Source organism: Leopardus geoffroyi, chromosome X, assembly GCF_018350155.1.
Source record: "Leopardus geoffroyi isolate Oge1 chromosome X, O.geoffroyi_Oge1_pat1.0, whole genome shotgun sequence".
Classification (NCBI taxonomy): domain Eukaryota; kingdom Metazoa; phylum Chordata; class Mammalia; order Carnivora; family Felidae; genus Leopardus; species Leopardus geoffroyi.
In genome coordinates, this window is record NC_059343.1 from 82,413,377 (window position 1) to 82,439,642 (window position 26,266).

Consider the following 26,266-nt stretch of genomic DNA (forward strand, 5'->3'; position numbering starts at 1 on the left):
AATAAGCCAGAATAACCAGTTTGAACTACTCCACTCCAGGGAAGAGGGAGCAAGAGAATATAAAAGTGAAAAAAAAAAAAAAATGAAAGGGTCTATAGGGAGAGTTCCTGGAAAAGAGCATTTGTGGAACAATAGGACTTAATTCTTGTCCATTTCCTTTTCCTTCCTCTTTAGGAGTAACTATGGTGAAGCACTTGATCATTCTCCTTTGTTATTGCTGTTCCAAAAGCAGCAGACACCACACATGTATCTAGTGTGTTGGCACATGGAATAAGAACAGTGGAGTTGAAGGAGAATAGCATTGTAGGAGAAGGTAAATGCCTATTCACCATGCCTATTCACAAGCGAACAAAAACAGACAAATACATAGGAATAAAACCCAAAAAGAAATGGGAAAGATGATTATAAAGAAAACTTCACTAAAGAAAATGAGGATTTAAATAAATGTGCCTAGATGGGAAAATTATAAAGATGCCAACTCTTGCCAATGATTAACCCATAAACTTAGTGCAATTTCACTTAAAACATTAAAAATTGGATTCTGCATAGACAGACAGACAGATCTAGGCAAGCCACCCTGCTTTCCTTGCTGCACCATGAGGCCTGATCCCCACAGCCGTGGGCAGGCAGCATCACAGAGCTGAGTGATCCTGAGTTGTCTGGACTCCTGCAGTTCCCAGGACAGTGTGTGCCACAAAGCAGACATGGGAAACAGAAGAAACTTATGATCCTACAGATGACAAAGAAGCCCATTGGTGGAGGATCTTATCCCACTCAAATCTGTAAGATTGATTTCCTAGCAATTGCTTCAGCTGGTATAACCGGAGAACACGATTATTTTCTTCCTTTTGGCCACTAAATGCCTGTGTGCACCACACATTCTGTGAGGGAAGAAGGGCAGAGCTTCTTAGATGATGATGGACATTCCACTGGATGGGACGAGGGCAGAGAGTGTGACATCTAACACAAGGGTGCAGTGTGAACTTCCTCATCTCCCTTCACATCCAGCTCCCTGCCTCCTCTATCCACCATGGTATTTGATTAGTTTTTGCATCATCATGGACAAGAGGAGGGACTTGTCAACTTGAACGAGGGAGGCTCTAAGAAGTGCATCAACCAAAGGCACCCTCCCGTGGTTTCCTCACACCAGACTCAGAAAGCTGCTCACCTGTCACTCAGAAGAGGCCATTCTGGAGCTGTGAGACTACAGTGAGTGATGCCGATAAGGAGTACTATTTTGAACTGAACCCCTCCTTGTTCAGATATGTTTTGAATTTTTATTACACGGGTAAGCTACATGTCATGGAGGAGCTGTGTGGGTTTTTTTTTCTGTTGCAGTAAGGGCTACTAGGAAGGCAAGGAAGAAAACTATGAGAAAGATTGGGACATGAAAAGCAATGATGTGAGTACAGGCTCTTCTGAAGACTTTTCTCTGAGAAGGAGCTGGAGAAGTTTGATAAGCTGCAATTTGGTCAACTACAGAAGAAGATCTGGATTTGAATGGAAAATCCAGCCTACTGCCTGTCTGCCAAGCTCATTGATTGCCATCACCTCCTTGAGTGTGGTGCTGGCCTCCATTGTGGCCATGTGTGTCCACAGTATATCAGAGTTCCAGAATGAGGATGGAGAGGTAGATGACCCCGTGCTGGAAGGCTTGGAGATTGCATGCATCACTTGGTTCACCTGCAAGCTTGCCATCTGGCTGCTTGTTTCTCCCTTTCAAAAGAAATTCTGGAAAAACCCTCTGAATATAATTGACTTCATCTTCATTATTCCCTTCTATGCCACCTTGACTGTAGACACCAAGGAGGAAGAGAGCGAGGACATTGAGAACATGGGCATGGTGGTCCAGATCTTCAGGCTTATAAGGATTTTCCAAATTCTCAAGCTTGCCCAGCACTCAGTAGGACTTTGTTCTCTAGATATCACATAGAGACATAGCTACCATGAAGTTAGGCTGTTGCTTCTCTTTCTCTCTGTGGGCATTTCCATTTTTTCTGTGCTTATCTACTCTGTGGAGAAAGATGACCACATCTCCAACCTCACCAGCATCCCTATATGTTGATATTGGGCCACCATCAGCATGACTACTAGGGGCTATGGAGACAACCACCGAGTCACCTTGGCCAGGAAGCTTATCGCCAGCACATGCATCATCTGTGTTATCACTATCAATGGCCTATCACCATTATCTTCAACAAGTTTTCCAGAAGCAGAAGGACATTGATGTGAACCAGTGCAGTGAGGACCCACCAGAGACATGTCACAAGCTACCTTACTTTAACAGTAGAGATATTTATGCACAACAGATGCACTCCTTCATCACCAGTCTATCTTCTATGGGAATTGTGGTGAGCAATCCCAAGTCTACATATGCCTCAAGCACTGAAGACAATGAAGATGTTTATAACATGGCATCCTTGGGGAATTACACTGCAACATGAGCAGGGACATTTGTGCCTTTATCTTGCATTCTTTCCTGGTGTTAGGTTAACACAGCTTTATAAACTTCAATGGGTTCGTTAAAATCATTAAATTCTCAGTGTGTACCTTACAGCCATACTTGGACATTCATTGCTCCAAGATGGTAGAATGTTCTTTATTTTTCCACAGTAAAGTGAATTAAGTGCCTTGTTCTAAAATTTATGTTTTACAAGAAAGAGTTGTGATATGATTTTGGGAAAAAAGGTGAATGGTATTGGGTGGAACTTATTGCTACGCCTTATGTATCATTCTGTGTTTGTCATTTACTCAATTGAGCTAAGTGTGAATTACTGATAAGAAGAATCAAAGGTCCAGTGACTGAAGACTACATGCTTGTTAAGATCCACAAAAGGAGACAATGCATGTAAATCCATGTTCATATTCTAAACATGGGAATTTGGAGCATACTTGCCTAATTCTGTATGGGAAAAAATTGGATTCTGCAATGAATGACATTAGTGTAACTCATTATACATTTAGAGAAAATTAAGATACAAAGTCTACCTCAAAATACATGTACAAAAACACACACACATTACAAATATACGCTACTAGTAGGTAAAAAAAAGAACCTAACTCTAAAAAAGTTCTTTCTTTAACTCTGAAAAGAAAAACTGTATTTATATTAAAAGGAAATATAGGCAGGGTGCCTGCGGGGTTCAGTCAGTTCAGCATCTGACTCTTGATTTCAGCTCAGGTCATAATCACCAGGTCGTGTGATCAAGCCCTGTGTCAGGTTACACACTGGGCATGGAAGCCTACTTCTCTCTCTCTCTCTCTCTCTCTCTCTCTCTCTCCTCTCTCTCTGCCACTCCACCCCACTTGTTCTCTCCCTCTCTCTCTAAAAAAATATTAAAGAAAAGAAGGAAATATAGGCAAATGTTTTCTAGTAAATGTGGGATGTGAAGACTCCTAAAAAAATATCACAGTTCAATACAAAAATTGACAGGAACAGACTAGTTAAAATTCCAGATTGATGAAATATACCACAATAAAAATAAAAAATCAAGGACAGTGTTGAGAGAAACTATTGAGCCATGAATGCAACATGTGACAATAGGCATACTTCAACAGTGGCAAAAGACTACCATGTGCAAAGTGCAGCAAATCTAAACATAGAAAATGAACTTGCTTTTCTCTCACACAAATAAAGTAATTTTGGTGACGGAAGAAACCAGTCCCCACTTTCCCGTGTTGTTAAAGTAGGCTGGGGGACGGGGTTCGTATGTTTCCTGTGAGCCAGGATATGTCCTGAGAAGGAACCTGGGACAGAGGCCTGCTCACAAGCACCAATACATACCTCCCTGCTAACACACACACCACCTGCCATAGGGCCCTCCAGTGAGCTGAGGGTCCCCGAGTCAGTTAGGAGTTCCTGGGAGAAAGGTGTGCCTCAGGACATAATTCCCACCGGGAAGCCACAGAGGGGATGCTCGGCTGGGTGCATGAAGATCCCATATGTGCCACACTGCAGCGTGATAATGGAGTGCTAAATGGTGCTGGGTTAATTTGCTACCCTTTTGGGGAAAGAAGTCAAGTTGGATCACACCTCCTACCTTTCACAAAGGTAACTTCCAAGTAGATCTGTGAGACCCTTTAAGTGTAAAAGTATGAAGGAATTAGGAAACCCTATAGGAGACTCTTTGTAATTGGGGCATGAGGGAGGACATCCTAAGCCACACACAAAAACAAGAGGCAACGAGGGAAAAGAAGCCTGCCTTCCAGGTAACAGGAGGCCAAGAGCAAGAGAGGAGGGAAGTGACAGGGTGTGAGGTGATGCATGCAGCATGTGTAGCAGACAAGGGACTGGCCAATCCTCTGCAGGACTGTCCTGGACTGTGGTGTAACACCCATCTGCATCTTAGACCAACTGGTGGCCCGCCCCCGGAAAGGAGCCTGGAGCCAGCACTAGCCACAGTTGTCAAACTCTAAGCTGAATGGTGCTGTGGCGGCTTAGAGATTGACTTGGTGAGGGCTGTGCCTATCTGTGGGTGGCACATCAAGGTGAGGGGATTATGGTTGAAACTGCTTTGAGAGTGGCACATAGGGCCCTGGGGAAGGATGCAGACTTTGAGACTGGAGGCATCCACTGGGAAGTTGGATGTCTGCAACCTCAGGAGCCACTTAATGGGGGCGGGGGGAGGTCAAATCACAAATTTCCCAGGAGAGGTAGCAAGCTGGGGAGGGCACTGGGAGCTAGTGTGCAAGCCAGTACCCACAGGCACCAAATGTAGACGTAATCATGAGATGAATAAGAAGCAGAACCAGGGCTTTTTGGGAGCTGAAAGGCAGTCTGTGGGGGCAGTTCCAGATTTAGCCAAGAGGCAGGCAAGGCTGGGGTGGGCCCCATCAAGGCAGGGCCCTTCCCCACAGAGTGTGACAATCTCAAGCATCGATGACCTTATCAAATATTTCCCATGGGGAAGCCCAGAAAGAATCTGTTAGTTGCAGCAGGCAGGTAGGCAAGTTTGGTGCCCGGTGGTCCCATGCTGTTTCATACTGTATGAGAGGGGGCACCATGGTCTTTCTGGTGCTGAAAGCCTCTGTATGTCTTAATCAGGCCCTGAGTGGCAGGCATGCTCCTGAGTCCCCTCCACTGCCTCTAGGGCTCCTGCTCTGGCACAGCAACCAACCAAGGGATGAAGGGCAGACCAGAGGCCTGAGCTTCCAGACACAAGGAGTGTTTTCTGGAGGGCAGTGCCAGCAGACGCAGAGGAGGCTCTTGAGTTGGGCCAAAACCACACCATGGAGACCCTTCGATGCCAACAGGCTTCCCAGGGACAGAAAGTTGCTCAGGAGATGGGCAGAAAGCCTCCAAGGCCCTCCCTGAGTTAGAAGTCAGCCGTGGCCTAAAAATGCCAAGTGCCTGCCTTGGAGATGGAGGACAAGTGCCTGTGGCAGCACTCGACTGTTGATTTGGCAGAGCAAAGAGGAGAAGGGAGGCATGTGTTAACTTGGGGCCCCAAGCCAGGAGGAAGGAGAAAATCTTTTCTGCCTTTGTGCTGAGATTAAAGAGAATGAGCATGAGGGTGTCACTGAAGACAGCATTGGCCAAACAGGCTCCACTGGGACAAGTGGGTGTGGGTGCTGTCTGCACGGCCATTCTACTTGGGAAATAGATTGCCCAGTCCACCTGAGGCTGGTTTGGGAGAAAGGGGTGGTCGCATTAGCAACTCTTAAGCAACATGGCAGGGCCCAGCAGCCAGCAGAGGAATAGAGTTCCCAGGGGGTGAGCCCTACTGGGGCGTGGTGTCACAGCAACCACAAGTCACATGCTGGCCATCCAAGGTGCCAGTGCCTGGGAAGAAGCAGTGTCTCCATTGCATGTTGGAAGATTCTGGGGCACCTGGCAGGTGCCGGTGTCTGCTAGTCAGGCCGAAGCACAGGGAGGATGGATACAAGTCTTAGAGTTGTAATCTACCTGCAACCCAAACTCCGGGAGAAGGGAAAAAAAGTAAAACTGTGCTCTGTGCAGAGGAGAGCAGTCCGAAAGCAGAGCATGCGCAGAGTGCTGATGTGCAGGGCACAGTGGCCCAGAGCAGCATCCCATGGAGACCAGGAGAGGGCACCAGGCACAGAAGCAGCTCTGCCCAAGGGAAGCTTCTTGTTGAGCCTGTTGGCCAGGGCTCTGAGGAAGAGGACTATCGCTTGACACATCAATAGCCGTCAGAGAACCTGGCTTTGGTGATGCAGGGGCCAAGGTGCTGCTGGGAGGGGTCTGGCAGTATTTAGAGGGGCAGCAGCATGACTTGCCCAGATCCACTGAGTGGTTCAGTGCACAGGGCTGGGTTCCTCCTTTCCTCCTAGGGATGCCAGGAGCTTGGATGGAGGCGACAGAGATGTCTCCCCATGGACCTGTCATACCCTGCCACCACCCTCAACATCTGCCCTACCACCCCAATGGGGAGTTCATGGAAGGCTCTGCTGGCCCCTTCTTGGGTTTCACCGAAGGTACCAGGGAAAGGGCAGAAAGGAGGTTCCCCCAGAGGAAGCAGAGGCCAACACTTCTCGCTCTGCCAGGAATCTGGGCTTGGGGTCCCAAGGGAGGGAGGGGGCCTGGAGGTAGGTTTAACAGCCGCTTTGCAGGAGAGACGGAACTACACAAAGTGGGCACTCGGAGAGCGGCAACCATCACTGCTATACTAGTGCGTGACATGCGCAGGGATGGGTTGTCCAGTGGTCCCCAAGGACGTGTACACACACCCCAAGGATACTGACCTTCCTATTTAGGCTGACAGTCAGGAAAGACACCTTCGTCGAGGGATTTCTCTGCTCCAGGTGCCAGGCACTGTGCTGCCTGCTTCAAAAGTGTTGTCTCTTTCAGTCCTCCCAACACTCCATCCTGATTCCACTAACCCCACCTCCACTCCCCTGCTCCCACCCCCAGCCCTCCAGGCCCTTCTTGAGGCTTATCCTGAGCACTGCAGCCCACCTCTACCCCGCCTCCTGTGAGCACTGATAAGCATGCATTTGTCAGGGAGCAAAGGCCCCCAGTTAGCGTGGGTTGGTGTCGGTTGGTCGCGTATTTTTGTCTTCCTCTTCATGTAGACTGTAAACTCAAGGGCAAGTTCCATGTCTCGCTTTTGCCAATCAAAGCACACACCTTTATTGATGATACATACAAATGGTAGGTTTGGGTAGGTAAGGTTAAGTCAGTACAGCACACAAAAGGGGGGTGTACGTTTTTGATGAATAAGTTCACCATCCATCAGCTCGCAAAGAAGAAGCAGTAAATGAGAAAGAATTCAACCTAGGCGGCAGCAAAAGCATTTTCAGCACAAGCTCCGATATGTGTCTGGTCTCCACAAAATGGTCCCGCTTAGACAGGGAGACCACCACGGGCAGGGCATCCCTCATGATGCTATAATAGGATGTTCTGTATCCACAGCCGGCAACTGGAATGATCCCTTTACCACAGGAAGAAGGCCACAGGGGAGTGACTGACAATGCACATTGCCTGCAGACTGCAAAACCAAGAAGTTACTCCAAGCCCTGTGGGAACCCCTGCCTGGCCAATAGGAATGTGGTCCTCGATTTAGCGAGTGTAACTTTCACCCCGTGATGTGGTGATGGGCTAAGACTGGATCTTCAACAGCACCCACTGCAGATTCTTTGAGTGAGAACACATGTGTGTGTTCACCAGAAGGGTTTTGGGCAGATTCAGTTCCATTCTGTTCGAGATGGCCATTTAAGAGGCCAGGGTGTCCAGGAGAACCTGTCTGTTTCCGTTCCTCATAAAGAGGGACATGAATGAGAGCAGCATTTGGGCACCCAGCAATTCCCCTGCCAAGACTGGCTTTTCGGACAAACCCATCAACAGTTTCAAAACCTGAAGCTCAGCACATCCACTTCCCTCTGCTATCAAAGGAAACTTCAAGTCTGAAACGGACTTGGCAAGCATGTTATTAATGACTGTCATGCTTATTAACAAATTAAATCCGGCCTGCTGCAGAAACGAGTTGCAGCAATGTGACACAGTCTCCCGACACACTTCATTGATGTACATCTTAATCTGCCCCTGATTTTCAATACTTGCATTCAAGTTATCCGGAGCACATAAAGCTTTCTCCTTAATAGCGGGGTCAGGAGTGGGGATCGTGTTTCCAACAATGGAGAGGCTGGCCAAATGACTATTGATATTGTGGATAGATGAAAAACCAGCATCCTTGGGCTGAGCAAACCACATTTTGCCCTGAATGAAAGGACACTTGGAGAGGTCAAGAACACAACTGAAATTTCTAAAGCTTTGATTACTCCAAGTATTTTTATGTTCGTAAGGGAATGGGCGCTGTTTTACTGGGTGTGTTCGGTTGGCCTTGCCCCCACCTGAAGGCCTATCTTCAGTGCCTCCAGGGGCCCCAGGTTCAGTCCAATCCCCATCCTCACTCCAGGGCCGAGCCATAGTTGTGAAATCAAACCAAATCTCAGGTTCCTCCTCATCCAGCTCCTGGTCATCGTCCCATTCCTCTTCCTCCTCCTCCAACTTGTTACTGTCATCTCTTCCTAATGTTAGTTTGTAAACACAGTAGCAGGCACCAGCCCCAATCATGAGTCCTGCTGCCATCCAACCCACTTCCCGAGCTCGGCCCATGCTCAGGTCTGTGCCAGTCTTTGGGTAGGATGGGAGAGGGACTTGTTCCACCTGATTGAAGAGGATGCTAAGGCCAGGGTGAGTAATGGTGGAGTGTAGTCCTCTTCAGCCTCTCTCAGATTCCTGTAGCTCTCTTGTGATGAATCTATGGTTGAGAAATAGTATCAGGGCCTTGTGCTGTGTTTGAATTTGTGCCTCACTACACAAACAGGGTAGAGTTTGAGTTCTGGTTGAGAGAGTTGGATTATTAGTAACCTGTTTCTTTGTTATTTGTTTATTATTCTCTATGTACCATTGGGACCAACCATTATGCTTTCAGGCCCTACAGAAAAGGGCAGGAGATAGGGCTGTGCTATGCTATCCAGGAGGGTGGTGACATGGAGGGGCAAACCTTCAGGTAGTCTCCTCTGTCACACACCCCCACCTACAAAGCTTCACAGGCAGTTTTCCCCACCAACCTCTACCAAAGTCAGGTAAATTCCTTCTTCTTCCCTTGTCTTCGGTTGTCAGTGCTCCTTCCACAGAGATTGATGGACAGTCTGGCAGAAGGACAGATGGAAAGACAGATAGCCGGCTTTGAAAAACTGAAAGTGTGGTTGGATGGATCAGCACTGAGAACACAGGTCCTACTACCTGCTTTTCTGAATGTTCAGCCTTTGACTTTAAAATATTTTTCACACCCTCCTGACTTTTCTAACGGGGGTTTCCCCCCTTCCCCCCATATCATCCGCCATTTCCCCAGCAAAGGCCGCCACACCCCTTTCCCTGCACTGAGATGGGAGGGGGTGTGGAGAAAGAGGGGGCCAGGAGAGGGCGACTCGACCAGGCCCGCGCAGTTCCCAGCCCTTCTTCCTCCGCCACCCCCATCACCAACCCCCACCCAGGGTCCAGGGCTCATCCCACCCTCAGACCGACCTGCACGGTCCCAAGGCAGTTTGCTCCTTCCCTCAGGACGACTTTTGAGGCGTCCTATGGGCCAACAGACCTACAAACCTGCAAACAGACAGGGAACCCAGGGGACGGAGTGTTTGGTGGACGGAGCAGCACTCGGGACACGAGTGCCCTAATTGTGGCACCTTTCTTCGGAGTCTCTGGAACCGCCATTCACTCCTCTAACCACCCGCCCAAAGTCCACCAGTTCTCTCTACTAAATGGGCACGAGGGAGGGGGGCGCCGGCATTTAGAAAATAGGCGAGAAGGGGACACAACCCGGATCAGCTCGAACCTGAATTCGTGACGCCCTTGGCCCTCTCCTACCCCCACCGCCTCTAAGCAGAGCCCAGGCTCCTACCGACCTCGCGGTCCGGGACTAGTTTCCTTCTTCCTCCACACGCCTGCAGAGTAATAGGGGCTGGTACCCAGATGGAGGCGACTAGCAGGACTTCTGCTCTAGGCAGCTCTTGGTCACGTGACCACCACGTCACGAATGAGCTCTGGCCCCCAATTTCCACTCCCACAAGCAGTGCGGCAGGCGCCAGCCTGCCCCGTACCTCCCCCCTTCACACGGGGCCCTGTCACTCTTTTCCTCTATAACAATACCGTTAAGCCAGAAGTGGCCTTGGCTCTCTGGTGGTCGAATTTGCCTTTCTCTAATTACACGATGGGGCAGCATCTTTTCCTGGGTCAGCAGTTACTTATACTTCTTCTGGGGGGAAATTTCTTATCTTTTCCTTGGCTCTGAAACTCCTGCTCCCATACCTTCTTTTTCTACTCCTTTGCACATCCGGTTTCTGCACCAAAATTCGGGGGTTTGGGGGGAGTTGCATGAAAGGAAGCTCAAGTAGTTGTGAGGTTTTTATTAATATTTTTGATACATTTATGTTCTATTTCATGCTTTCTTTTTTATTGACTCAAGCTACACTATTTTGTAACCAGAAAATATAATAAATCTATTTCAGTTGGAGAAAAAAGAATTTAAGTTACGTACATATGTAGATACATATATATGTAATAAACAAGATTTTCCAGGTAATAGGAAGACCTCATTGATTTGGTTAAGTTAATTTATACCCTATTGAAAATATTTTCTACTTAATTCACAGGAAATAGCAGGTTTCAAACAGCATATTAAAATTTAAAAACATATCCTTGCAAACAAAACTAGTGTGCTTTCAATATGATTTATAGATTGATGGATAAAATGAATGTATAGTGAGGTGGTCAGCGTTTTAATCGTGGTCATTTTTGATACATGAACCACTCTCCCTTTCTTTGGCTGAACTCATAGTATTAAGTGTCAGATGGCTGAGAACTTCATAGAAAATTGCTGAATGGCTTTCCTTCTGGCTTCAAAGGACATACTTTATGCAGACCCTAAATTCAGATTAATCTTACTGTTTAGATGAACTTTAGAAATTAGTAACTTCACAGATTAGCCTGTTTTTCACCCAAAAGTCTTTATTCAAAATCTATTCTCAAGTTTTGTAGTGTAACCCATAAGAAATCCATAAATTAAAGAATTCCCTGTTATCCCACTCACTGATGGAAATGAGGCCTAGCAGGTGGAATGTTCATTTAATCACAACATTGGTGAGATATCTCCGGGATCTGTTGTTCATGTACTATATGTCACCTTAGCAGCGGCTTGTGTTCAGCACCTTCCAGTGTAGATAGTGGTGAGGGTCTGTAAATGAAATCTTTGTCATTTTTATCTCACAAAAAGCGCAGTTTACAGGATCCCAAGCAGTCGCCAGGAGAAAGAGGCCTTTTCACTCGCTGCCTTCTGTGACAATTTCACTGTACCACCCATACAAGCACCTCAGAATAATCCCAGAACTCAGGGACAAAGTATGCAGAAACTAGTCTCCAGACATTCAGCTGTCCCTGCCAGGGAGTCATACTCTAAATATAGACCCTTCAGGCAGCTTCTTTCTTAGAACATTGAAATAAGACACCCCAGCAGGAAGCTCCCCTTGTAAGGGGCCCCTGTGTGGGGGAGGCCCTTTCAGGAGGTGAGTCAGGGAGCCCAGAGTGCCTTGCTGGTGAATATTCAGAAGTCAAGAGCACACCACAACTTTCTGGTCTTCCTCAAAACTTTTGTAGTCCAAATTCCTTCACCAGTATTATGCCATTTCTCTCTAAAACCCTTACAGCATTTCTTTCGCATCATCTCCTTATACTGTTCTTTTTGTCTCCCTTTATTTTCTTCTAGATGAGTGAATTCCATTTATGGAGTTTTACTAACAAATCTAACTGTTCATCATTCAGTTTTGGGCTGCTAAGTACTTATATAAATGGCTTTTGCTTGTTTTGACCATATACATTAGAAAGAACTTAGGAGTATGTAAAGCTTAACAAAGCTTCAAGGACAAAAGCGCCACTCTTACCTCTCCTTACTAGTATAAAATATCTCCCTCCCCTACTTTGGTATGTTTTCCACTTATTCCAACATATAAATATCCTGACCGTCATTTTCCCAGTCTGTCAGACCTTTCCTGTTTGAGTCCACTCCATCTCTAAAACTTCCTATAAAACATGGGAATGATAACCTTTTCAGTTATCTTACTCCTTTGTCATTCAGATCCACAATTCTTACCAAGGAACCTAGAAACTAACATTTAAAATCTACTTTGCTCTCCATTATAACTATTTAAGGGCATCATCAACTATTTAAGGGCAGGTTGTTTGCCTGACATACCATTTCAAAAGCAAAAGAGGAAAATCCTTAAGCAATTCTTCAGACAAGCCTGTTAAAAGTTCCTGAGCCTGAAGAAGACTATGTGAAGCCACTGCCAAAAGGAACATTTTGGCTCAACTTGGTATGTAGTCACATGTGATAGGTGTCTTACAGAGTGCCCCCAAACACAAAAGGATCCCCAGATGGAAACACTAATAGGATTGTAGAGAGTGAGAAAAAAAATTATAGAAGATTATTTTAAAAAGCTGTATTACTTTATGTACTGTGTTATTTGTTTTTGTACTAAATAATTTGTTTTAGTTAACTTTGTTTGGTTGCAAGCAACAGAAACCAAACTTGGTTAATGGAAACAATGAGGGAATGTCGAAGATCAGGGTCAGCTCTGAAGGGTATAGGTAGGAGGAATTCACAGTCTCTTCAGGATACCACAATTCTGCTGATTTTCAGTGTTTTCTTAAATCTGTATTCAAGATTTAAATTTTAGTAGGAGAGTATTGAGTTGGTCTATTTTGGGCACAATGCTCACCCTTTTGCTGGGGAAAATTAAAGGGTATGTAAAACGTAATATGCACTTACTTTCTTTTCACAGGGATAAATGTAAATTGTTTCAGATATTGATTTGCAAGAGCCTTTTAACTACTTTGGATATTAACCCATTGTCCAGCTATGACTGAGATGCTGGGGGCCTATGTGCCACAGGATGTCTTAGTTGTAATTTTCACATTAACTAAACATTAGAGAGGTACATTTTGGAAATGGTGATGCACAGGATTGTATTCTAAGCCAGAGTTACCTGGCTTTCCTGACAGGATTCCACAAGGCTGTATATATAGTTCAGTGTCTTGTCCTCACTGTTGTATGATCAACCCCTGACTTTAGCTGAAAGCAAAGGCCTCTATCAAGGAAAGAACCCCATTCATAGAGACTTATGTATAAATCGAGATCTGAATACCCAAACCCATGTATCTCTGCATTCTCTCCCAGTAAGTGGGACAAAAGGGAAGCTAAGTCTCAATAGGAGTGACAAATGAATAATTTACCCTGAGAAATTCAACTGTCAGGGGGTACTGGAGGTTTCTGTCAGTTTTACCAGTCCATTCTCCCTGTAGGCAAGCTACTATTTGGGAAGCCACAACCTCAGAAGGTTGCTTGGTGAGCCTGAAATCAGATCAAGGTCATTGGTTCACCTTAAGAAGTGGCTTTCAGCTAAGGAAGCTTGAAATACTCTTACACATTATGGTGATGGCTCTGCCAAGGAAAGCTGAATGTTCCATTCATCTTAGCCAAGACTCCCTCTCCCCAGACAGCACTTGGGTGGGAACTACCAATATTTTTCTCTGACTCTTCTTTTCATACATTCCTATTCTTGAATAAGCCCCACGCTGCACGTGATCTTTCTCCAAATACAGTATCACATAGCTGATTTGGTTTCTGTTTGCTAAATTTCAGTCATATCCAAGTACTTCCTCCTGGAAGTTACCCTGACAAGAATTTCTGTGGAGTTTTGCCTATTCCCAAACTTTCCAGTTTCTTGATTTGCTTCCATATTGTCTGTGGATTATAAAAGTCATACTCAGATAATAGCCTTATATCTAAACTATTAAGGAATATTCCATTGTAGATCCCATGTTCTGACATTATTTGATTACTTTTCCCCGTATAAAAAAGTTCTATCATTGCTGACAGGTGAATCACAGAGTTCACCAAATCAGTCAGTGAAATTGTTTTACACTAATTGCTAGATGCTGATTTCAGGCAATTTGGTCTCAGTGGTCTCAGTGTTTCTCTAACACTTATTTTATTTAAAGGTGATATTTCCTATTTGTACTCAAGTATATTTTGTAATGTTCTTTTATGCTACTTACTTTGTCAGTGTGCATGCCTTTTTGGGCAGATATCCACTACGTAGCTGTGATTCCTACTCAATCTTTTCTGTGTTACTGGCTCCTGAGGGCTCCACGCCTCTTTCTTGCTGACTGATGCAAGTGTAAGTGTGTAGCTCTCCTGTTTAGAAGACTGGCCTCATCAGGAGATTTATGCAATTCTAGACACTTCAATGGGCTCATTTAGGGTTTGTGTTATGTGTTAGGCCTCAGAAGACATCAAGATGATTTGGAGTGAGGTGTGTAACACTCCCCACAATGAGAAAATGTTTTGGAGGCCATCACCCAACATCACTCTCCAACTCCCACTATTTTTTTTTTCTCTCAAATGAAAATAGCTTTATAGTATTTTTTCCTCACAAAAGAATGCAGGTTGGGGGCGGGAGAGGGCAGAACAAAAAGAACAAAAATGTGTTAAGAAAGTAAAAAACACGCTCTCACTACAAGTCTCCTTCTCTGATGGCTTTTTCGTTTGAGATCAGGGACTAGACTTCAGAGGAAATGGTAGACATTAATAGCTGGGAGGAGGGGAGGTTAAAGGAGAGGTTGCTGTCCCAGGAGCTTAGGGGAAGGAAGAGGCAATTTTTCAAAAAGTACAAGTGGCCAGTAGCCCCTGGGGAAGATGCTGTCCCTTCCTGGTAATCGGAGGAAGGCAAACACAACTACAGGGAAATGGGGTTAGCAAAGAAGAAAGAGTAACAAGGCCTGGTATGGGGGAGGGAATAGAGGGGGGCGGTCCCTCTTCTGCCGCACTGCTGGTGGGAGGGGAAATTAGGGACCCGAGTTGGTGGATGACGTAGGTCTCACGTGACCAAGAGCTGACGTGTGCAGAAGTCCTTCTTGTTCTGGTCCTTGTTCCCGTCTGAGTACCAGCTCCCCATTGCCCTGAGGGCTAGCAGGCCTGCGGCAGAGGGAAAGAGGTGGAGGAGAAGGAAATTGTCCTGGATTCTTGCAGGTCAGTGCCTGGGAGATTCCATAAGGTGGGGATGGCCGAGGGCGTAGGGCGGAGACCGTCGCGGGTCCTGAGACGCCTCCGTCGTCTCTTCCTCTCCCCGCCGGCTTTCCAAGACATCTGTCCCGCCCGCAGACCATTTTGATGCTACGAAATGGTGAGCAGGGGGCTGTTTGGGGAGGAGCACAGAGATCCGGAGTTGGAAATCTGCTGGGAGCCGAGGCTGTAATCCGGAAAGGGAGCTGTGGCCTGGGTGTTGGCCCCCAGTCCTTCAGGACAGTGCTGGCGGAAAGGTTGAACATTTGGGGAGGGGGAAGGTGCAAAGTGATGTGTCAGCAGAACGCTGAGAGTGGTTAATAGGGGTGGGAAACCTTTGACAACCAGGCCTCTGAATTAGGAAAGAGTTTCATGTTCTGGGGACTGGTCGTCCACCAAGAGCTCTAGTAGCAGCCGTTTTCCGTCTTTCTGACTGTGGCTGTGTCTTCCTGACCATGGCTCTGTGTCTAGGGGGTCCAAGCCTCTCCTGGATTGCCAGTCTTTCCGTAGGTTGCGACACTACACCAGGCAAGAGAAGAGGAAGGAAATTAACCCCAATTGGTGAAGGTCGATTTGAGGGTAAGACTATCTGGAGGCCCTAAGAGGGGCGGTGGTGGGGTTAGGGAGAAGCCAGAGATGGCAATGATCTAGGTTAGGGCTGAGTCTGAGTGTCTTTCTTGTACTCTCGGGACTGTGGTGAAATGGCGTTCAGGGTGTGTGTGTGTGTGTGTGTGTATGTATGTATGTGTGTGTCGCGGGGGTGGGGGTGGGGGTGGGGGTGGAGGAGAATGACAGTATGGAAACCTATCAGAGAGTTTGTTCATAATCCTCTCTCAACAGTACTTAGTCCGATGTTTTCGATCTGTCATCCTGCAGGTCTGCTGTAGCAGGTGGCACCACTTGAAGAGAGGGAGGAAGTTTCCTTGGATCAGTAGAGGTCGGTGTAGGCGTGGGGGCTGCCTGGAATGGGGGAGGGGCTGGAAATCAGCCGCAGTTGGATAAGCTCACTCAATTCTACCTTATTTTCCTAACATCCCTCCCATTTCAGGTTAGGGAAGGGGCAGGCTTGTGCATGTTTTGGATGGCATAGAGGTTAAAAAAAATGTAACAGCCTGGATGGTGAATCAGGAAAGCTACGGATGTGAACAGTCAATCCATCAAAGTCCTTAGTTCTCACCGGCTGTGGTCTCTCTGCAGATCGCAAGGGTTGTTGGGCGTGGCACACCTCCAGGGAAGGGAAGAAGGGACAAACTGTCTGTCTGGAGGAGGTTAGTGTAACAGTGTCATTCCCTGGGGACACCCGAGGTTGGGGTGCTGAGGCCTCAGCAGAGACTGTGGGCTCCATAGCCTTTATCTAGGCTTGGGAAGAGGGTGGGTTAGGGAGGGTAGGGGGAGGGTGAAATGAGGAGGATACAGAGGGTTTATTAACAATCTACATTTCATACCAGCTACACATTTGTTATGCTCCCGTCCTTCTGTGCAACTCTCTGTGTGGGGCAACACAAAAAAGAAACTCAAATCCCATTTCCTTCCTCCACTCCCAGGTCCACCTCCAGTATCAGCTATTGTGTCCTTGAAGTGGCTGAAGACGATCACCTTCCACAGCCTTGCACCCAGGCCCATAGTGCTCCTCTCCCAGCCTGAGTGAATACTCTGTTCCTTGGTCCCTGCTATTGTCAGGGACGATTGCATGGGCTACGCCAGGAAAGTAGGCTGGGTGACTGCGGGACTAGTGATTGGGGCTGGAGCCTGCTATTGCATTTATAGACTGACCCGGGGAAGAAAACAGAACAAGGAGAAAATGGCTGAGGGTGGGTCTGGGGATGTGGATGATGTTGGGGACTGTCCTGGGGCCAGGTACAATGACTGGTCTGATGATGATGATGACAACAGTGAAAACAAGGGTATAGTGTGGTACCCACCTTGGGCCCGGATTGGGACTGAGGCTGGAACCAGAGCAAGGGCCAGAGCAAGGGCCAGGGCTACTCGGGCTCGTCGGGCTGTTCAGAAGCGGGCTTCCCCCAATTCAGATGATACTATTTTGTCCCCTCAAGAGCTGCAGAAAGTTCTTTGCTTGGTTGAGATGTCTGAAAAGCCTTATATTCTTGAAGCAGCTTTAATTGCTCTGGGTAACAACGCTGCTTATGCATTTAACAGAGATATTATTCGTGATCTAGGTGGTCTCCCAATTGTTGCAAAGATTCTCAATACTCGGGATCCCATAGTTAAGGAAAAGGCTTTAATTGTCCTGAATAACTTGAGTGTGAATGCTGAAAATCAGCGCAGGCTTAAGATATACATGAATCAAGTGTGTGATGACACAATCACTTCTCGCTTGAACTCATCGGTGCAGCTGGCTGGACTAAGATTGCTCACAAATATGACTGTTACTAATGAATATCAGCACATGCTTGCTAATTCCATTTCAGACTTTTTTCGTTTATTTTCAGCAGGAAATGAAGAAACCAAATTTCAGGTTTTGAAACTCCTTTTGAATTTGGCTGAAAATCCAGCCATGACTAGAGAACTGCTCAGGGCCCAAGTACCGTCTTCACTTGGTTCCCTCTTTAATAAGAAGGAGAACAAAGAGGTTATTCTTAAACTTCTGGTCATATTTGAGAACATAAATGACAATTTTAAATGGGAAGAAAATGAATCTGCTCAGAATCAATTCAGTGAAGGTTCACTTTTCTTCTTTTTAAAAGAATTTCAAGTGTGTGCTGATAAGATTCTGGGGATAGAAAGTCACCATGATTTTTTGGTGAAAGTAAAAGTTGGAAAATTCATGGCCAAACTGGCTGAGCATATGTTCCCAAAGAGCCAGGAATAAATTCTTAATTTTGTAGTTTAGAAGTAACACACATTGTAAACTATTCCTTTTCTCCACCTTGTTTATATGGTAAAGGAATCCTTTCAGCTGCCAATTTTGAGTGATGAATATCATTGTATAATCAATGCTGATTTTTATCTGAGTTGATCTTCAGGTCTAAGCTGGATGAATGAATATCACTACCTGTTCTGAAAACATGTTTGTTGCTTTTTATCTCGCTGCCTAGATTGAAATATTTTTACTATTTCTTTTGCGTGACAGTGAACTAGTTTTTCATAAGTAAGCTCCCTCCTGTCATTTGCATTAATTTGATTTGTATATCATCAATAAAGTTGTGTATTAATGCTGAACAAAACAAGAAGAAAGAAAGAAACCAGCTTTGTCCTTTGGTTTATAATATAGTTGGAGAGGTAAGAAAAATACAAACAAATAGATAACAATATCTGGACCATATACTCATTGTCAAATGTGCAGTCTGAGAGCACTGAGGAAGCAAAGGCTTCTGTGGGATACAGTAGTCAGCTACAGATTCATGGAAGAAAAGGCTATTTAAAATGAGTCCTGAATGGTGTACATAGTTAGGGCATTCCAAGAGCTGGAGTGAGGGGGCACTAGGGTGAGAAAGGCATGGAGGTAGGAACCCTTTTCCTAGGACAGTGAGGATACTAGTCTACTTAGAGTAGAGAGTGTGGGGAATGGAAGTAAATAAATTTGGAAAGCTGAACGAAGCCAGTTTCTGGAGAGTTGTTTGAATATTATCCCACTGAACACCAAGAGTCAAATATTTTTGACTAGAAAGAACAATTGGAATTCATATAGAGATTCCTCTCTCACCAACTGTGCAGCATCTGCGAGGGTGTGGATAAATGGATCCTATCAAACTCTTGTGGTAGGAATAAGTTTACACTGAGTTTGCCCAAGATTTGTGGAGGGCCATTTGGTAATACATATAAGCCTTAAAGTTTGTTACTCTTTTGTCCTAAGGAAATAATTGAATAATTGGCTAAAGGCTTTATGGACAAGGCTTTTCATCCCAGCACTGTCCAAAACAGTAACAATTGGAAACAACTAAGTGTCTAGCACACCAGAATGGTGAAATAAATTCAGGAATGTTCACACAGTATATAAGATAAATATGTTGATCCAAATCCATGTTGCCAGGAAAAGATATTCATCCTGCATTGTTAAATGAGAAAGGTAGTTTAGATAGCAGTATTCATAGAATGATTCCTTTTCTTTTTTGAAGATAATAAAACATATTTTAAAGTAGACACTAACAATTACGGAATTATAGATACCCCAAAAGTAACTGGCTATATTTGAGTGGAAGGATAATGAGTGATCTTTTACTTTTTTATTTTTTATTCATCTTTATATTTTTATTTATATAAAATGAGTATTGGTTTTTTTGGAAATTATTGAAAAAGAAAGTGTTGGCAATGAAGCAGGTGATTGGAGCATGTACTGAGTGGAAAAAAAGAATTTAGATTAAAAATGAGATGGCGTGAAGTTTCCTCTCTGAAATGATAGATGAGTGATGAAGATGGGGCTTGTCATGAGGATTAAATTAAATAATACATGCAAAATACTTTGAATGTTCTGGCACAGAGCAGTTAATTAAGAAAAATAAGCACTCTTAATTCCCTGGAATGCAGGGTTGATAGTTTTTTGGGGTGGCCTTTGTTTTGTTGGGGGCATTCTGCCATGTGTCAGTGTCATTTAATAAATAAGAACAACAATAAAAGTTAGCATTTATTAAGTGACTACTGTGTAGAGTTCTGTGATTCCTCCAAGACAACTGTTAAAATAATTTCTCAAAGAATAAGATTTCCTTATTTCCAAGGGCTCAGTGTTTCTTCAGACATGATCTCACCAGCTTTCACAACATATTCCAAGTGAGATCAGGGAAGGGTAAAACCCTCCATTCAGTTACCAACTGCTCTCAGCCCCAGGCTTCTATATACTTACCTTAATGTTGTCTATAGTAGACAAAAGGGTCAGGAACTGGTTGGCTTAAAGTTGTTGCATACGAGGACCCTATTGAATGAAGTAAAAGTGGAGACTCATTTGACACCAGTTTTAAGGATAGATTAGGGAAAACGCAAGTAACATTTTTTTCTTGCTCTATTATTGGGTAGGAGAAAAAGATTTGGGAGGGGAAGGCTAATACACTTAAAATAAATTGAGTTTGAGGAATCTATGTGCCATCCAGGTGGAGACAGCCTATTGTCATTTGAATGGATTTAACTGACACTCAGAGGAAAAATAAAGACTTGGGAGCCATCAGAAGATGAATGGTAATTGAGGACATGGGAGTGGATGTGGTTTCCCAGAGAGGAGGTGCAGAGTATAAGAGTGGAGGGGTGCCAAAGGAACTGTGGCAGCTGGGGAGAGAAGCACAGAATTGAGGCTGAGTGTATACCCTTTCAGACACTTTCACTATCCATATTTCTATATATTGTATACATAAAATTAGATGATACTGTATATAAATTTTCAGAGCCTGATTTAAAATCTTTCTAATTTGCTCCTAAAAAATATTCATTGAAGATACTTGAGAAAACAGAGGCAATGAGAACACACTTGTTTTCTGACCCAGATGTGTAGCTTGAACATCTAAAATAAATTCACATCAAGCCATGTTGAATTTGGGGTGCTGAGTTTTTTTTTTTTTTTTTTTTTTTTTTTTACTTAACCTCATTTGAAATGTGGGTAAAAATGAGGTTAAGTAATAAAAAGCCACCATGTGGCAGGGGCATAGGCCTGACTAGCATCCATCTGCTCTGGCAGATTTCTCCTCCTTCCTCCCCACTCTTTTCCCTTCTCCCTCCTTCCCACTTCTATCTTTATTTCTTCCTTCTGGGAGATCACTGGATGTATATATAGTCTCTTTGTGCTTCTGTGACCATTTAATTTCCATGACACCAGGTCACGCAACAGTGGGCATTTAATACAGAATTGTCATTGCTGTGGTAATGTGGCGACCTAGGGTGTGAGTGGATGCCAAAAATTTTCTGGAACTCTTGTTGAACAGAGACTGAGGAGGAACTAGTCTTAGCGTGGCACAGCCCTATGTGCATGGCATGTACTTTTGATGTCCCACACCTGGTATTATTTGGAACCAAATTGCCCAGACTTTGGGAAGTGCTGTGTGAGACAGATGTGTGACAGCCTGGTCCAGGCAGGCCACATGGCCAGCCAAGCCACATGCCAGTGTCCTGATGCTTTCACACTGGAGGTTGCCACTCTCAATCATTTTGGGAAGGGTATAGTTCTAGGATTGTGGCCATGATAGTGGCAGATCATGGGGGCATGGAGGAGGCAGTGTCCTGTCTTTAGAGATGATGGCAGCTCCTGGGAAACTGAGGAAATTAGGAACTTGGAGGATATTTTGATTTTGTTATCATCTAACAATTTCAGGAATTTAAGTGGGTCTATCCCAGTAAAATGTGTCCAAAGGTAATTTTAACAAAACTGAAGTATAGTTCTCTTGTAAATTGTCACCTAAAGCATAATATTTCAAGGCTCAGGAAAGTGGCGTTTTTAAAATTCATAGTTTACTTGTCTTGTCTCAATAAACATCCCAAGTGTAGGTTTAGCAAATTGATATGGTTCAGGAAAATTGTGTGTTTATGCTTCCATTTGTTTAATTTCTCTGCTAAGTTCTCTTGAAAATGGGTTTTCTAAGAATGATTATGACTATTTTCAATGCTATCTTTGTACATTCATTTTACATCACATCCCAAGTTAAAGGTTTTTTTTCTGGTTTCTCTATTTGAGCTGTGGCTCTTCTTTGCCTTTAAACCAGAACTATCTTGCATGCCATCTTGGTGTGTAGTAAACTAGGATAGTGGCCCCTGGTCTGTCCTGCCCTGAGGGGTTGTATTAAGCAGGATAACAAATATTTATTTTTCAGAATGATATACTTCCACATTTGACCCTGTGCATTGGGTTCCCCTCAGGCCTTGTGTTAAGGGTTTGGACAGTTTGTGTGTTTGGTGATAGACCTTAGTGTAGGAAGAAAGGAGGTGAGGAGAGCAGGAAGTCTTATTACTTTATCCTTACAGGTTCATGCACATATAATTCAGTCCACCAATGAGATTGGGCTTAGTGTAACTCTCTGGCCCTATTGACCATTTATATTTTAAAAAATGAAAGAGTAATAATACAAGATCTTTGGGCATAGAGCCCCCTGTTTATCGAGCATTTCTTTTTTGTTTGTTTGTTTCAAGTTTTTATTTAAATTCTAGTTAGTTAACATACAGTGTGGTATTCGTTTCAGGAGTAGAATTTAGTGATTCATCACTTCCATATAACACCCAGTGCTCATCCCAAGAAGTGCCCTGCTCAATACCCATCACCCATTTAGCTCATCCGCTGCCCACCTCCCCTCCATCAACCCTCAGTTTGTTCTCTATAGTTGAAAGTCTCTTATAGTTTTCCCTCCTTCTCTTTTTCCCCTCTTCCCCTAGATTCATCTGTTTTGTTTCTTAAATTCCACATATGAGTGGAATAATATGGTATTTGTCTTTCTCTGATTGACTTATTTCTCTTAGCATAATACACTCTAGCTCAATCCACGTCGTTGCAAATGACAAGATTTCATTCTTTTTTATGGCTGGGTAATATTCCATTATATATATATATATATATATATATATATATATATATATATAGTGATAATTTATGTTACTGTAAGAAAAATAGTTACCAAGTAGACCAGAATCTTAGTGTTTGGAGCTCAGAACATTCTGTCCCTGAAATCAGTCTACATTAGAAACCGAATTATCATCAAATGATTATTTATTTAGTTCTCAGGGAATCAGGACAAATTGATGTTAGCTAAATGTTGGTGACATCAAAGCAGAAGAACCTGGTACATCCATGTCTGCTGTGGGGATTGACTTGTTACTGAAATCAAATACTTATATTCAATAGTTAGAGTATATTTCTTCCTGGACACAAATCTAAATTTTGTCTGTTTGGATACCCCTTTGACAGAGGCAGAGTATGAGTGGATGGCAGTTTTACAACTATAAAAGATATACTATGAATATAAAGATATATTATCAATTAGCTTTCATACAGAGTTTGAGAGATGTATACTTTTATAGCAGGAGGAAACTGGTATTGGTGCAATACATTCTTCCCTACAGGTTGATTAGTGTCTCTCTTTTCTGGATTATTTTTGTTTGATGAGTAATGATAATTTGTTATTAAATTTTTCTGAAACCCAAGCAAAATTAATTGTCAGCTCTTTAATTATTTTTTTCCATTTCCATTTCAGTCTTCTGTTCACTGAAATGTGATTTAACTATGTTCATGCTAATTTTTGTGGCTTTCGTTCAATAAACTGCAGTGAAAATGCAGACATAATGAAATTGATTCATAAAGCAAAAATTTTAATTTTTACTTTCTTTTATCATTTAAAATGAGCTAAAAGGATTCTCATTTTGATATTAGAAAAGTGGAATTTAGGCAAGAATGAATAAAACCACCAGTATTGAAAGTATTTTATAAATTGTAAATCCATTCAAACTGATTTGGACAATGATTCATTATAATCAACTACTATTTAACATCATCAGTCTTCACCTCTTGTTAAACTGACCCATGTAATTTACAGCCCAAAAATGGAATTGTTAAATTGCACCATGTCATCTGTGAAAATTCAATAAATTCTGTTTGATTTTCTTCCAATATAAAGCTTAAATCCTTATTCATGAATATCATAACTTTGAATGTCTATAAATGTATATCACATATATGATTGTTTGTTTAGGTGGATATGTTTATAATTGGGGAAGTATTAAGATGTTAATAACACCCTGGAATGTTCTTAAGCTATTCTTAAAATACTAATAGATGTCCCAGATTTGTTTCAACCCAGAGAAAATTAGTGTCTGGGGAAGAAGGCCATAGTATAGGCTTTGCACTGGTGGACAACATTATGCATCCAACTGGGCATTTGACTACCACTTTGAGACAGATTTGAGAATTACCAGAACTCTGAGAAGTTATTTTTCACAATGAACTCATTTTTAATCTTCTTTATTTTATTTTATTTTATTAAACCATAGAAATAACTCATGCTTATTAAAAATTAAAACAGATAAACATATAAAGTGAAACATAAAACTGCCTTTTTCTTACCCATCATTACAGTTAGCTACTATTACAAGTCTAATATGTTTTATGCATATAGAAACATAAATGATATATGTATTCACATTTTTATCAGAAAATGAACTGATAGTCCATTGTTCTGTTTTGCAACTTTTATTTCACTTAAAACAAATCATGTGTATCTTTCCATGCATCTCTTATTTCATTTAACTTTGTTCATGTTGTCCTTCTGTGTAGATGATCTACATTTTTAGGTAGTCCTATCACTCAACCTTTCCCTTTAGGGTCTCTAGTTTTGGGATCATGCTGAGGCAGACTTTTCCCACCCCACAGTTTTAAAATAATTTTTTTATATTTTCTTCAAACTTAAAAAAATTGTATGTGTGTGTGTCTGTGTGTGTGTGTGTTTAATCTTTCTGGTATGTACTTTTATGAGTGGTATGAAATAGAGAAGTAATTTTACTTCTTTTTCCCAGCCCCAGACATTGAATATGCCATAGTCTCCTCCACTTTTTGGCAGAATTTTTCATATGTTATCAGTCATAGGCTATGTACAAAATGTTATTGTTCTCTGTAAATGGAAACATTATTGTTCTTTTTGCTATCTTTGAAGTATGATATACCGAGGACAGTTGGTGAATTCCTGTATTATAGAGCCGCTTTTATTAAAGATGAAGTTAATAGTACTGGGTTGTGAAATTAGTAATTCATTGTGTTATGGGTCTATTATGAAGACATTTAAAACACCAGAAAGATAAATACAGTGTGCTTTGGGGTATGAGCATGCCATAAGAATTTGTAAAAGGCAGTCTAGCAGATGACTTTGTGAGTATGACAACACTTCACTCAAAGCAATCTTAATATTGTCTTGGGACACATGACAGTGGATGAACTAATCAGTGTATCTGATAATTTGAAAATATGCTAGCTAATTCAATCTTCCAAGGAGGAGAGTTGTTATATATTGTTATATTTACCTTGGAACCAAAGATAAGAAACTTATCTTTTTGAAACATGGAACGAACTGTTAGATCTAGAGAGCTTGAACACTATGAATTAGGACATTTTGGTGGACACTAACAAGATAAAGTAATATTCTTATAAAAGCTGGAATAGAGATTTACGTTTATAAAACACACTTGAGTACAAATAAAAAATGTAATAAAAAATGAAGTAGATACCAGTGGGACATTGACACCAACACAGTTGGCTGAAGTAGCAATTGATGAAAACCTTCTGTGGATGAATTTAATAGATGTTACTCCTTTCACCAACAATATATCCTTTTAAGCAAAAGAAATAAGAAAATAATGTTAGCACATGGTCTCGTCATACTCCCTGAAAATTTGCTGGAATAGATGAAAGCTATTTTTTTGTATTATCTTATGTTGCACCACTTCTTCAAATGTGCTTATTAACTTTGTACTTTTTAAATAGTCCTTTGTGTTTTAGACAAACACAATCATATCTATTGTAAATTGAAATTAGTTTTAACTTTCTCAATTTTATACTAATTATTTATTTTCTTATCTTATTGCAGTAGCTTTAATCTCCAAAGATACTGTTGAATAAAAATAAAGATTGTGGATAACCTTGATTTATTCCCATTTAGTGGAAATGACTCTGACATTTCATGTTTAGAATGAGGATTACTATTGATTGTTGGTAAAAAGAGCTTTTAATATTTAAGTTATTCCCTTCTGTTCCTGTTGGTATCCATTAGGAGTATATGCTGATTTTTTCCCCAATCACTTTTCAATATCTATTGAAAGAAGCATACTTTTTCTCCTTTAATATTTTTATGAAATTAATTAGATTGGTAGAATTCTTAATTTTGACATTTTTGCCTTTGTGGATCAATCCCTATTAAATCATGATATAGCTTTTTCTTGCCAACCTTCTGGGCTCTATTTGTTTATATGTTTTATAATTTGTTAATATTTTTATTTCATATTTATTATTAGTATTTTTTATAATTCTCTTTTATGTACTATCTTTAACAGATTTTGGTTTTAGGGTTGCTAGCTTTATAAAATTCTTTAGTGAATTTTCAATTTTTTTATTCTTTTCTAGTAGAGATTGAGTAACATGGATATTATCTCTTCTTTAAAGGTTAGATAGAACTGAACTGTGAAATCATTTGATTCTGGTTACTTTTTTAGTGGTAGATCTATAATCACATTTCCAATCTCTAGTAATTTCTCTACTCAAATCCTCTGTTTCTTGA

General features: G+C 42.5%; 2 protein-coding genes and 1 pseudogene across 10 annotated transcripts; 2 read left to right on the forward strand and 1 right to left on the reverse strand.

The window, feature by feature from the left end:
• Window positions 1-673: 673 nt before the first annotated feature.
• On the forward strand, window positions 674-2,680 carry LOC123594552 (annotated as a pseudogene).
• Window positions 2,681-7,061: 4,381 nt separating this feature from the next.
• LOC123594554 (protein ARMCX6-like) lies at window positions 7,062-10,003 on the reverse strand. 4 transcript variants are annotated; one of them, XM_045471346.1, is made up of 4 exons: window positions 9,871-10,003; window positions 9,491-9,568; window positions 9,040-9,159; window positions 7,062-8,720 (listed from the first exon to the last, which is right to left on the reverse strand). In XM_045471346.1, the coding sequence occupies exon 4, from the start codon at window positions 8,573-8,575 to the stop codon at window positions 7,673-7,675; it is 903 nt and encodes a 300-aa protein (XP_045327302.1). In that variant the 5' UTR covers window positions 8,576-8,720; window positions 9,040-9,159; window positions 9,491-9,568; window positions 9,871-10,003; the 3' UTR covers window positions 7,062-7,672. The 4 variants fall into 4 exon arrangements, with proteins under 4 accessions (XP_045327302.1, XP_045327299.1, XP_045327301.1 ...); XM_045471343.1 differs by having other exon boundaries at window positions 9,034-9,159; XM_045471345.1 differs by having other exon boundaries at window positions 9,034-9,159; window positions 9,801-9,972.
• A 4,883-nt stretch (window positions 10,004-14,886) lies between these two features.
• Window positions 14,887-23,613, forward strand: ARMCX3 (armadillo repeat containing X-linked 3). Of its 6 annotated transcripts, none has more exons than XM_045471337.1 (5): window positions 14,887-15,050; window positions 15,555-15,662; window positions 15,960-16,020; window positions 16,281-16,351; window positions 16,628-23,613. In XM_045471337.1, exon 5 carries the CDS (start codon window positions 16,774-16,776, stop codon window positions 17,911-17,913), a length of 1,140 nt encoding a protein of 379 aa, XP_045327293.1. In that variant the 5' UTR covers window positions 14,887-15,050; window positions 15,555-15,662; window positions 15,960-16,020; window positions 16,281-16,351; window positions 16,628-16,773; the 3' UTR covers window positions 17,914-23,613. The 6 variants fall into 6 exon arrangements, with proteins under 6 accessions (XP_045327293.1, XP_045327297.1, XP_045327294.1 ...); XM_045471338.1 differs by having other exon boundaries at window positions 14,894-15,204; XM_045471340.1 differs by having other exon boundaries at window positions 14,894-15,204; window positions 15,583-15,662.
• The last annotated feature ends 2,653 nt before the right edge of the window (window positions 23,614-26,266 follow it).

Bases quoted from the DNA above. Each gene is read 5' to 3' on its own strand.
- LOC123594554 (XM_045471346.1), bottom strand. From the start codon at position 8,575: ATGGGCCGAGCTCGGGAAGTGGGTTGGATGGCAGCAGGACTCATGATT.
- ARMCX3 (XM_045471337.1), top strand. From the start codon at position 16,774: ATGGGCTACGCCAGGAAAGTAGGCTGGGTGACTGCGGGACTAGTGATT.